The 10690-nt window shown below is 48.1% G+C and overlaps 4 protein-coding genes across 4 annotated transcripts in view; all 4 read right to left on the bottom strand.

Moving 5' to 3' along the window:
• Window positions 1-70: 70 nt before the first annotated feature.
• LOC112967234 (E3 ubiquitin-protein ligase TRIM69-like) lies at window positions 71-2460 on the bottom strand. The gene is given in 2 exon segments (XM_026068221.1): window positions 71-748; window positions 751-2460. Coding segments are annotated over 2 exon segments (597 nt in total). The 5' UTR covers window positions 995-2460; the 3' UTR covers window positions 71-395.
• LOC112967238 (E3 ubiquitin-protein ligase TRIM69-like) lies at window positions 854-3312 on the bottom strand. The gene is made up of 4 exons (XM_026068224.1): window positions 3220-3312; window positions 2877-3114; window positions 2095-2117; window positions 854-939 (listed from the first exon to the last, which is right to left on the bottom strand). Exons 1-4 carry the CDS (start codon window positions 3225-3227, stop codon window positions 912-914), a joined length of 297 nt encoding a protein of 98 aa, XP_025924009.1. The 5' UTR covers window positions 3228-3312; the 3' UTR covers window positions 854-911.
• Window positions 3313-4581: 1269 nt separating this feature from the next.
• LOC112967235 (E3 ubiquitin-protein ligase TRIM69-like) lies at window positions 4582-6832 on the bottom strand. Its single transcript, XM_026068222.1, has 2 exons — window positions 5343-6832; window positions 4582-5142 (listed from the first exon to the last, which is right to left on the bottom strand). The coding sequence occupies exons 1-2, from the start codon at window positions 5357-5359 to the stop codon at window positions 4602-4604; spliced, it is 558 nt and encodes a 185-aa protein (XP_025924007.1). The 5' UTR covers window positions 5360-6832; the 3' UTR covers window positions 4582-4601.
• Window positions 6833-6940: 108 nt separating this feature from the next.
• Window positions 6941-10690, bottom strand: part of B2M (beta-2-microglobulin) — a 4094-nt gene continuing 344 nt past the window's right edge. Inside the window, exons 2-4 of the mRNA XM_026068223.1 lie at window positions 10184-10462; window positions 9537-9571; window positions 6941-7598 (exon numbers count right to left, since the gene is read on the bottom strand). Coding sequence (XP_025924008.1) covers window positions 9558-9571; window positions 10184-10462 — 293 coding nt within the window. The 3' untranslated portion in view covers window positions 6941-7598; window positions 9537-9557. The remainder of the gene's footprint in view (window positions 7599-9536; window positions 9572-10183; window positions 10463-10690) is intronic.

Genomic DNA, 10690 nt, shown 5'->3' with positions numbered 1-10690 from the left:
GTTCCCTGCTCCGAGGCACTTTCCTAACAGTTTCCCAGCCCGGCTGCGTGAGAGGGGACCCCGCCAGCTCCCAGGCTGACCCTCCGGAGCGCGTCTCTGCCAGCCCGGAGGCGGGAAAGGCGCTYGGGATCCTGCCAAGCACAAATCCCACCTTGCCCACCGAGCCTGCCACGAAAAACCTCCCCGATGTCTTGACTCTCCCCTCGGTATCTGAAAAGCCCTGTCAAATTAACAGTGAGAGCTGTAAATCAAACACTAGAGATGCCGGGTGTTCAAGTGGGGCTGCAAAGCCGCGTCAGACTGTCTCAGAAACGGTGTGTCACTAAGCCGCCGTGTTTTGTTATCTCAGACCCCAAGGAACATMCTCTGGAAGTGAAATGCCGGTAAAGCTGAGCCTATATTTTGGAGGAAAACATTTTCAGTGGGTGGCTGTTCTCCCCTGCCTCATTCAAGCACGGGCAGAAATATGGGTGAAGTTTTTCCGTAAAAGTGTCCATGAATGTGTAGATGTGGGACATCTTGTTAGCCTCATAAAAGGATACTTGCCCCTCCTCATAGTCCAGGTATACCCCGATCTTAGAGATGCCCGTCCTCAGGATCAGCCCTTTCATGGCTATGTCCAGAGCTTTAAGTTCATTCCTGTTTCTCAACATTAGGAGCCAGTAGCCCTCTCTGGGTGAGAGCGGGTGCTTCTTTTTGTGGTTGATGGACCCTTTCACCACTCCCAAAGTCCATTTGGTCTTCTTCTCAACTCTACTTCCCAGTAATGTTTCCCTGAGGTAAAGCCTTCAGCTCCCAGGACTGCGACGCTGGAGTCAAACCTCTCTGGGGTATTGGGGAGCATCTGTTTTACATCGGCATGTCTCACACTGGTTAGATCTGCAGACAGCACAAGGTTTGGATGTGCTGTTTTAGGGCCTAGCGTTATCAAAGACAGGCCTAGGGAGAAAATGAAAAAAAAAGAAAAGCTAACAGCAAAGGAAATGTTTAGCATGCTACTTTGTATGAAGGACTAGATGCCATAGTACTGAGACTAATGAGGCTCTTCAAGGTGGCCAGAGCAAGCAGAGGTCCTGTCCAGAATTGCTGTAAAAGAGCCACTGCTAAAGTTGGCCCAGCCTGGCCAGGAGGAAGGAAGCCACTGCCACCAACTAGCACTAAAGCCGTATGCTTCTCAAACCGTACTGGTGAGGGTTCTCAACTCCCACTACAACTTCTCAGAGTTTATCTGCAGTTTATCTATCTCCGGAAATGAGACAGGCTGAGTTACAGGCCAAACACCAATTTTTTTGTGGCTGACGATCTGCGGTGCAGAGGAAGGCAGTGGCAGAAGCATAGCTACAACCCAGTTCCCCAGAGCAGCATCCAGCTGCGGTGGTCGTAAGATCAGCCTTTCCGTTCCTGCCATCACCCTGTCCCATTTTCTGAATCTCTTCCAGCTTCTGCAGAAAAATGAGGCCAAGACTGTGGTCTCCTTCCCTGCCTGGTGCTGATTCATTCCCGGAGCAGCTCCGAACGAGCTGCTGTTGAGATGCTCTGTATGCCTTTTCCTTGAGGGCGGTGACAAAACATGGTGGTGATAAGAAAGCAGTGTCTTTTTACCTGGACTAAGTACGGATTTCATTTCCTTCCATGCAGTATACTGGATTGGACCCTTGAATTGCCCCGGGCTGAGTTCACGGCAGACTAGCTGACCTTCAGACAGGGTGTGTGCTTTTTCCTGCAAGCTGGGCAGGCAGCAAATCACCTTGTCAGTTAGGTTGTGATCACAGAGCCCAGTAAATATGGGGTAAATCCAGCACTGCAGCTGGATTTACCTGGATTCGGCTGGACTGCACGTGGCTGCGACACAGCCACATTACGACGCTCAGCCAACTCTCCTCCACGCTCGTATTTTGTGCACATTCCAGAAAATTCTTCCTAGTGGATTTTACTACTTAAGCAAAGCTGAATAGGTCCAAAACAGTCATTTTCAAGTTACATGATTATTCAGCCTTATTGAAATGTGATACGGAAAGCCAGAGTCTTTGATTCTTGCTCATTTTTCAGCAAGTTTTTAAACAACCCAAAGAATTTTTTTCTGCTTGCACTTACCTGTTCATGAAGGACTTGATACCCTGTTAAATGAAAGGCAAGAGGAAGTGTTGAGTAATGGTGTATTTGCCATGCAGGTAAGCCCTGGTTAGCTGAGCTGAAACAGGCAGCTGGTGCTGCTTTGGGGACTGTGCACCTTTCCTCTTGCAAGTATAGCACGAGTGTTTCAACAAACACTTTGTGGCGATTTGCCAGGACCCAGCTCGATGGGTTTTGCAGATCCCAAACTCATTTCCACTGAAGTATCAGAAATGTCTGAGTTGGAAGCCATGCAAGCCTGCAGCATTTCCTTTCTCCTTCCTGGGGAGAAGCTGGGCTGCAGGGAGCTACATGCACACTTGGCATGGAATTGGGCACCCAGGCTTTAGCTAAGGAGATTTTGGTGCATCCTGAATCCTTTCTCCCCCCTGCTTATTTCCTACCCAGACCACATGCATTGCTTGTTGCTGTGCAATTTCTTGCTGTGAAAAAAAATAAAATTAAAAAAAAACCCTCTCAAGCTACAACAGGAGCAGGCACAAGCAACACAAGAGTTTATTTCCATACAGATGTCCTTGGTGATAACCCACAAGATTTATCTGAAGCTGGTTTATATTTCAAAGCTTGCTGTTCAGAGCTCATCCATATGGAAATGTAAAGTTACAAATAATTACTAAACATGCCGTGGATTCTCCTTTCTTGTCCCCCCTCACTCCTTTCCAAGAAGGTCTCGCATTCCCCAGGTTATCTCTTTGCTAAACCACCCTCTCTTTTAGCTTTTTATTTAAACCTCAATTTCTCACTGTTAGGAAGCTGATGGAGTTGTGGTGGTAGAGCCGGGACTGAATGTGTATCAGTATCTCTTTTGCTTGGTTACACTTTTCTTGAAGGACACCCGTATTCAGCTGCATGTCTTGAAGAAAGATTTTCCCCTCCTCTTGCAGCTCATTCACTAGTCTTTTCTCTCTGCCATGAAGGAACTGGTGAAGCTTTAAAAACGCCAAAGAAAGAGATGTGATGTTGAAGAAGTAACCTGTTCTCCTAAAAACACAGATTCTTTGTTAACCTGGGAAATATTTTGCTGTCAACAAAATTGCTTGTAGTTCATAAACCACAACTGAGACTTGTTTCATGCTTCATACTTACCCAGACATCCTACAACAACCCTATCCCCTGGAAAGACTGGAGAACCTTTTTACAAAATTGGACCGCTGGTCCAGTCAGCCAGATATTCATCTCCAGCCTTGGCCAATGCCTGATATTTCTGAGGAAGAAGGAAAATCACCCCAGGCTGATACAGTGCTCCAAATTCCATCCTGGCCCTTGACAGGACTGCTTGGGCAGGTAGGCACAGGGTGCCACGCAAAACACAAATATAACCGTGCCTGATAAAATAGAGAAGGTTGTGCTAGATGTGGTCCCGAAATTGTGATGTTAATCAAAACTGGACGGCCCCCCAGGATTTACATGCATGGCACTCCCCCAAATGGGGGCTTTTTGAGTAAGTTGTCGAAATACTTCCTAAGCAATACCACAACGAGTGCAATAAGGGCAAAGCCTTCCCTCGTGTGGGAAGATGGTGATGTACGTTACGATGGCTGATCTATGCCGCAGCTGTGGTCGGACATCTGTAGGGCCTCCTCTGCAGAGTAGACCCATCACTCTGGAGGAAAACCAGCGGTTTCTGTCGGAGCGCAGCTGTCTGCTGAATAAATGCTACTCACCTGGTGGGACGCGATTTGCTCTTTTTGCCCGTGCCAGAGGATCTTCAGCTTCTGCAGAGCGGACTCCACTCGGGTCCTAATTAAGATCAGGTTTTCCTGTTGGTGTGATACACACAGCCATTACCCTGTGATCCTCTTCAGTCCCCCCAGAGAATTCAGGACAAATCCTTTCTCTTGACTTACCATATGTAAGAAAAGAAATAACTGGAGGGGGATGAGCTTACGTGATGGATGTGCACGTATTCCCCTTTCCCACTCCTTCAACAGCCCTGCTGTCACTAATGTCTGGGAGAAGGCTGCAAGCGATCTGCCTGGTTTGAGCAGTTAGCCGCACTGCAGGGCATGTGAAGGAGCCTGAAGAGAGAGGGTGAGGATATTCCTTCAGCATCGGCCTTCACGGCAGCTTATCCTTTCAGCATAAAGTAATACTTCATCAAAAGATCTCAGCTTGGACAAGCCCTAATAAGCAAACAAACAGACCCATCTGCCCAGCCACAGACCTACCGCTTCTACTTGAAATCTCTTAGAAAAGAACTTTTCTTCCCTCCCAGACCATCTTCTCCTGCAGAAATCCTGCAGGACCGTTACTCAGGGCTGGGGTGGGCCTGGGCTGGGCTCTGAAGCATGGCTGGCATTGCAGGCCAAGTTTTGCAGTGCCTTGGTAGGATAAATTCGAGGAGCCATCGGCTTTTTCAGCACAGAGGATTGACTGCATCCAAAGTCATTTGTCAGCAAAACCATGGTTCCTTGTTGGTCTCGTTAGCAGCGAGGTCTCTGACACATGATCAAATAGTTGACAGAGTCTTACTGTGTTCGCACGATAACTACCACATAGTGCTGCGTGTCATCGGGTACGAGCAGAAACTGGCCGATCTGGTCCTCGGACGCCTGCGACTCTCGGCAGAGGAAGCAGGCCAGTTTCCCATCCGGTTTCCGGAAGAACACGAGGGGTTTGCCGTGTTCGCTGCACTTCTGCTTGCCCTGCTCCACCTGGAAGCCCTTCAGGCTCTCCAGCGCCTTTCCCACTACTGTGTTTTCTATGTATTGCCCATCTGGGACCTCAGCCTGACACTCTGGGCAAGCGCAAAGCACCATCTTCACCCAGATATTTTTAATACACAGCTTGCAGAAGTTGTGGCTGCAGGGCAAAATCACCGGCTCTTTAAACCACTTCATGCAGATGGTACAGGACAAGTGTTTGCCGAAAAGACTGCCCGGTAACTCTGGAGTTAGGTTAGACAAGCTTTCAGTCTCACATATGGATGTCGGCAAGAAAAAGGCAACAGCTGTGCTGGGTGACATCATGTTGGGAGAAACCAGCTTAGATTGAACTGAAAAACAAGTCCTACCAGAAAAAGGTGATCAGAGTGAGATCCTGGCGCAGTTCTGGCAAAACTAGGTGAAACGAGGGGCAACGCTGCTTCAGGTTTGGGTCCCTGAGGAGAGGCAGCTCCCAGCCCACCACCCAGGGCAACCCCAGGACCCCCAGAAACCCCCATCCCATGGCCAAGGTGGGCTCGCATGACCCCTCTGCCTGGGGCTGACCTTGGCTGTCTGTCCATACGTCTGCCCGGGCAGCTGTTGGGCTGAAGGAAGGTTCTGGAAGGGGGTGGTGGCCAGAAGGAGCCAGCCCTGGGTGGGAGCCCCAGAGCCTGGTGAGGAATGACGTCCCGTTGACCCTTGTGGGTCCCCACGGAGTGACCAGCTCGTTTTCTACCCCTCACCCCAGGAGAGGCATCGCAGACATGTTTGCTTTGACATTCAGCAGAAAACAGGGCATGAAGACACAGCCGTCTCCCATGGCACCTGCATCCCACCCATCACCCTTGAGATAATGCCGATGGGAGACCAACATAAATCACTGCACTCAATCCCTGTCAAGCAGTCCAAAAAAGTAAGATTAAATTCGATTCCTCATTTCTAGAAACAGATTCCTCTCTCTCTGAGAATGGACAACTGGGATATAAAGAACACTTTCATCCCAGCATTTTCAGATGATTTTAATCAGAGGCTGAGAGACCGTTACTTGCAGTAAACAACTTGGTTTTGCCTAAAATGTATTTTCAAGCAAAGCACATAGAAGACAAAAGTTTGTGTAGGACAATTTTTCTCCTTGTCTTGCACAGAAAGCAATTATAATGGAAGAGGCTATGACAGCAAGCCAAAACATCATTCATAAGTGAATGTTCTGTCTTGGCAGTTCCAAGTCACCGTAAATCATAATATGTCCCCCCAAAATAAGTATGATAGATCATGTCCTCCAGGTTGAACATACTTGACAGGAATCCTTGTTCACACACATGAAATCTGCAGAAATTCAATCCTCCCTGACTGAATGGTACAATCATGAAGTAATTGCACTGACTTTTGCATAAAATAAAAGCAGACTGATCTGTAGCTACACAGGCTACAGGGTTCTGCTAAGTAGCTTCTGTAGTTCTACCATTTTGGGGTACTCCCATCAAAATCTTGTTCAACCTGAAGTGTGACACAAGACCAGACTCTAAACTAGACTTCCTCATTGTTGGGTCAAGCCACTTGCAGAACAGAAAAACAGCTGGCAAGTGAAAGTAGCTGACTCATACCTGCTTCCCCTCAGCCCAGCTTTACTCCACACATTAACACTCTCAGCTAGGGTGTCCACTTCAAACCTACATAAGTGGCTATTCTCCAGAAGAAAAACGTTCCTGAATCTTCTCCATGGAAAAACTGCAACTCAGGGCAGTGCCCCCACCCTCCAGATTTACCCACAACCCAGTGGCCATCAAAGCCTGTGAAAGCAGAGAACTCATTTGGGTCTGGATATGGTACGACACTGAAGTAGCATCTTAAGGGCAAGTGTCAAGTCAGTGAGCTCCTTGGAGGAAGGGGAAATCAAACAGGAGGACACCCTGCTTCCACATCAAGAGAAGTCAAAACAGATCTGGTAGAAAACAACGGGTGTATCGGGATTCCTTTACTTGACGGATAGCAGCAGAGACAGAAGCAGGCCTGCAGCACTCAAAGCGCATCAGGAAAGGCAAACAGTGCTAAGGGGAACCTTTCACTCCTGCCTCTTTGGGGTGAACATAAAAGCAAGCACAGCTCTTCATGCTGGCCCCAGTGAAATATGTGCCTCCTACTCAGAAAGACAGAAGTCATTGAAAATTTCCAATTATATTTAGATAAAACATTCTGTACAATTCAGACCATTAAAAAAGTTACACAGTTGTTTAATTGGTAATGTAGATACATAGTTATGTGCTCAAACAGTGCCTAGCTAACACATTGCCTGTAATAAAGGATAACGTTTCAAGAACAACTATTAAAGATTTTCATTAAAGTGCAGCTGTGGCTGCACCAAAACTATTAGGGCAAGTGGATGTTACAATCAAGCAGGGCTTCTAAAGGTTTGAACAGTATGAAATCGCCTCACATATCTCCCAGAACAGCCAAATTTACAAAATTTAGATTCCTCGCCAATCAATTCACTTTGGGTCTCCATCGTAACTGCTGGTCCAGAGCTGCTTCAATAGCATTACTATGCTTGCAGATCATCTGCCATATGCCTCAAGGGCATAGAGCCCTCTGCATGCTTTTCCTCTCATCTTAATTCCTCAGCATTTTAATTCCACAGTGAAGAAGGCAAGGAATATAATCCAGTGAATTCAGGCTAGAAGTTTTAATCCTAGCAGACAGCATTCTACAGAGAAGGAATTTTGTACGAGATCAGCGCGATTCTTCTTCTCCATTACAACTGCAAGTGGCACATAAAGAAAGGACAGAAGCTTAAGCTCATTTTCAATTTGCAAGCCTTCAAACCTGCATGGGGAAGAAGAGATTATTGATGTTAGTCACTGTTCAGATCTTCTGTTGTAACTATTTCAAACACTACAGTGTTTTCCACATGTGAACTTAGWCTCCAGAACCCCAGCTGCAGGCACACAGACCCACCTTCCCACCCTGCAGAAATCTGCTTTTCTATCCCCTGCTCTGTGGGGGCCTCATCCTTCAACAAATAATCCTCTATTACGATGACCAGTGTTTTCCACCCCAAATGCCATCTATGATGATATTCTCACTCTCTAGCACGTTCTTAACTCTACTGCCCCAGCTTCTAGCTCCTTGCCTTCAAACTCTAGCAAAGTCAGTGTTGTCCCTCCCCAACAATCCCACCCTGAACAAAGTCTGCTCTCCCTCATCAATGATCTTCATGCAAGCATCCCACTAAAGCCACTGCAGCCCAGTTATCACCAGCACCTTCCCCAGGCAACTGGTACCAACACAGTCCTCAGGGAAGACTGCCTTCCTCCCCTCGAGCCCAGGCAAGAAGATGACAAGACAACACACTAGGCAGTTGCTGCATGGGCACAGCACAACCCAGATCCACTCCAAGGGCCAGGTTTCCCTCCCTACTGTCCGGAAATAAGTGGCAAATCAGAAGAGTGGTGGAGGGAGGCCATATGCAATTTTTCCAGGGCTCTGGTACATAGAAACACCTGTAGTGTATCAGACCAAAGGTTGATTTAGCTCAGTATATTGTCTCCAGCAACACTTATAAGCAGATGCTTAAGCACATGTGGCATTCCTCTTAAATACTCTTGTAATCCAACTACTTTGGGCTCTGGTGGATTTCTTGAGCCTTTCCCCTCTGGTCTCAATATCAGTTTTTCTGCTGCAAATTAAGAGAGTGTCTTCTTCTATTGTCCCCCACATACACACACTAGAAAGCTGGTCAAATAATCCCCCTCCCCCTCTTATCCCTGGAAGACTAATGCTCTCTTTTGCTGTTCTACAGCAAGGAAGGGCTGAAGGAGCACTAGAGGAAGAGCAACATTAGACAGTGGACAGTAAAGGACTCCCATCTGGCTACATCTTTCTTAGAAGCGGTGCCCAGGAGTATTTTTCTGATTTACAAAGTCCATTTGACTCATGATTCTGTCTCAGTCTAAAAGCTGTTGTTAGTATTTTCTCATCCAGCTTGGAGAGTATTGAGATCTTGCAGAGGCTTGTGCTTGATGTGGTCAACAGTTATCCAGCCTCTATCGGAGTACCCCGAATCGAAGGGTTTCAACCAGTGTTGCTACTATTTCAGCTAGGCCAAGTTTCTTTAGTTTTCACTATTAAGGCTTAGGCTAGATATTTATTTTATTCTGAAATCCAGATCAGTATGCTTAGAAGTGCCTAGATAGTTTGAAGAACCTGGAGCGTTCAGAGACTGAGACGTTGGTGAATAAAGACAAACTGCTTCTTGTTTGGCAAGTAAGACACCAGCTTGTGCCTCACAAATTCTGCATTACCAAGCCGACGCTTTGCTCTTCCCTTTTACCCATGCCTAGTGCAGGGTTAACCAGCGCCTTCCTTCCCCCAAGACACAGCAAAGCCTCCACGGGAATTCCTAGGTATTACAACTTCCTCTCCACTAGGCCAAAGACAGCATTAGGGGATCCAGAGAAGCACTACAGAACCTGTGACAACTCTGAACAGTATCTGGCAGACATGCCGAGGAGACAGAAGGAAGTTTTGCCCCAAGGAGCTGCTCTCTTTTGAGCCAAGGAGCTTCTTGGTAGGCTGTTATCATACACTGGCTAAAATAATAAGTAGAACAGTTTCAGGACAACCACGCTCCCAAGCCACTGGCACCACTGTAGAGGGTTTTTTTTGGCGATTGCTTTTGTTCTTAAACTCTGCAAGCCATGGACTTGCCCCCACAGACAGTAGTCCATGTTCCCCTTAACAGCAGGGCTCAACATAACTTACCATGGTTATCCTAAGCACAGCTTAGTACTCTGGATCTGCAAGAAAGAAGGGCAGAGCCTTAGGCTTCATTCACAGCACACACAACCCCCCCCCTCTCACCAGTCACCACAACCCACAGTTCTGGGAAACAGCCACACTGCAACAACCAGAGAGCTGCCTTTACTAAGCTGCGTGCTTGTTGTAACAGGCTGCAGATCGGCTCACCAATACCAGTCCCCACTCCCCAATCCTCCTTTAGGTCTGCCTCAAGCATTTTGCTTTACTCCTTGAAGCAGGCCTCATCTGGCAAGATCCTGTTTTGTCTCAGGAGCTGCACCAGCAGAAGTCCTCCTACCAGAACTTCACACTCACATGCAACTGCCAACGGCAAGAGGAACACTAGCCATTTTATGGCTCAGAAGTCAAGGCACATGTTGAGAAGGAAGTGATTTCATTAAGTGTGAATCTAAACATTAAGTGCTGCTCTGCTTAGCCCTGCTTCAAAGCCAAAAAAATCACTGCATTACCAGGCATATCTTTTTTCAGGTTACTTCACCTAGGAGGTCAGGGAACCAGCTACCTACAGAACCTTCAATAATACTTGAAGCAAATCTTTTCTGCCCGTTACTACTTAATTCTTTCACAAGCAAGAGAAAAGTCCACAATACCCCATTTGAAAATCTGCGGCTCCGTGAGGGTGATATGTTCCACCTTGCACGTGTACTCATCATCTTTGCTGGGGGTGAAGGGTGCATAGACAAGGCGCTGGAAAGTCCAGTTGTCACTGAAGGACATGTCGGAGTACTCCACGTTCTGCATAGGCTCGCCATTCTTGAGGAGGGTGATGCTGATCTTGGGAGGGTGGAAGCCCTCCACGTAGCAATTCAGGATGTTCCCGGTGCCGAACACGACGGGATGGCGGGAGTACACCTGCACTTTGGGCGCCTCTGGAAGGAGGGGCGGCAGGTAAGCAACAGGGCACCGCCTGCGAGGCGCTGCCGGGGCCAGAGCCCACCGGGCCCCGGGAGGCCACAGGGAAGCAGCAGCCACCGCCGGTGCTTCGTGCCCGGCCTGGAGCAGGGCCCGGGCAGCCCGCCCACGGCCGGTAACCGGGGCCGGGGCCCAGCCCCGTCGGGTAACCGGCACCTGCCGACTCCCCCTCCCTCCCGCCCGCC

Source organism: Apteryx rowi, unplaced genomic scaffold, assembly GCF_003343035.1.
Source record: "Apteryx rowi isolate R43461 unplaced genomic scaffold, aptRow1 scaffold_27, whole genome shotgun sequence".
Lineage (NCBI taxonomy): Eukaryota > Metazoa > Chordata > Aves > Apterygiformes > Apterygidae > Apteryx > Apteryx rowi.
This window is presented reverse-complemented; position numbering and strand designations above follow the sequence as displayed.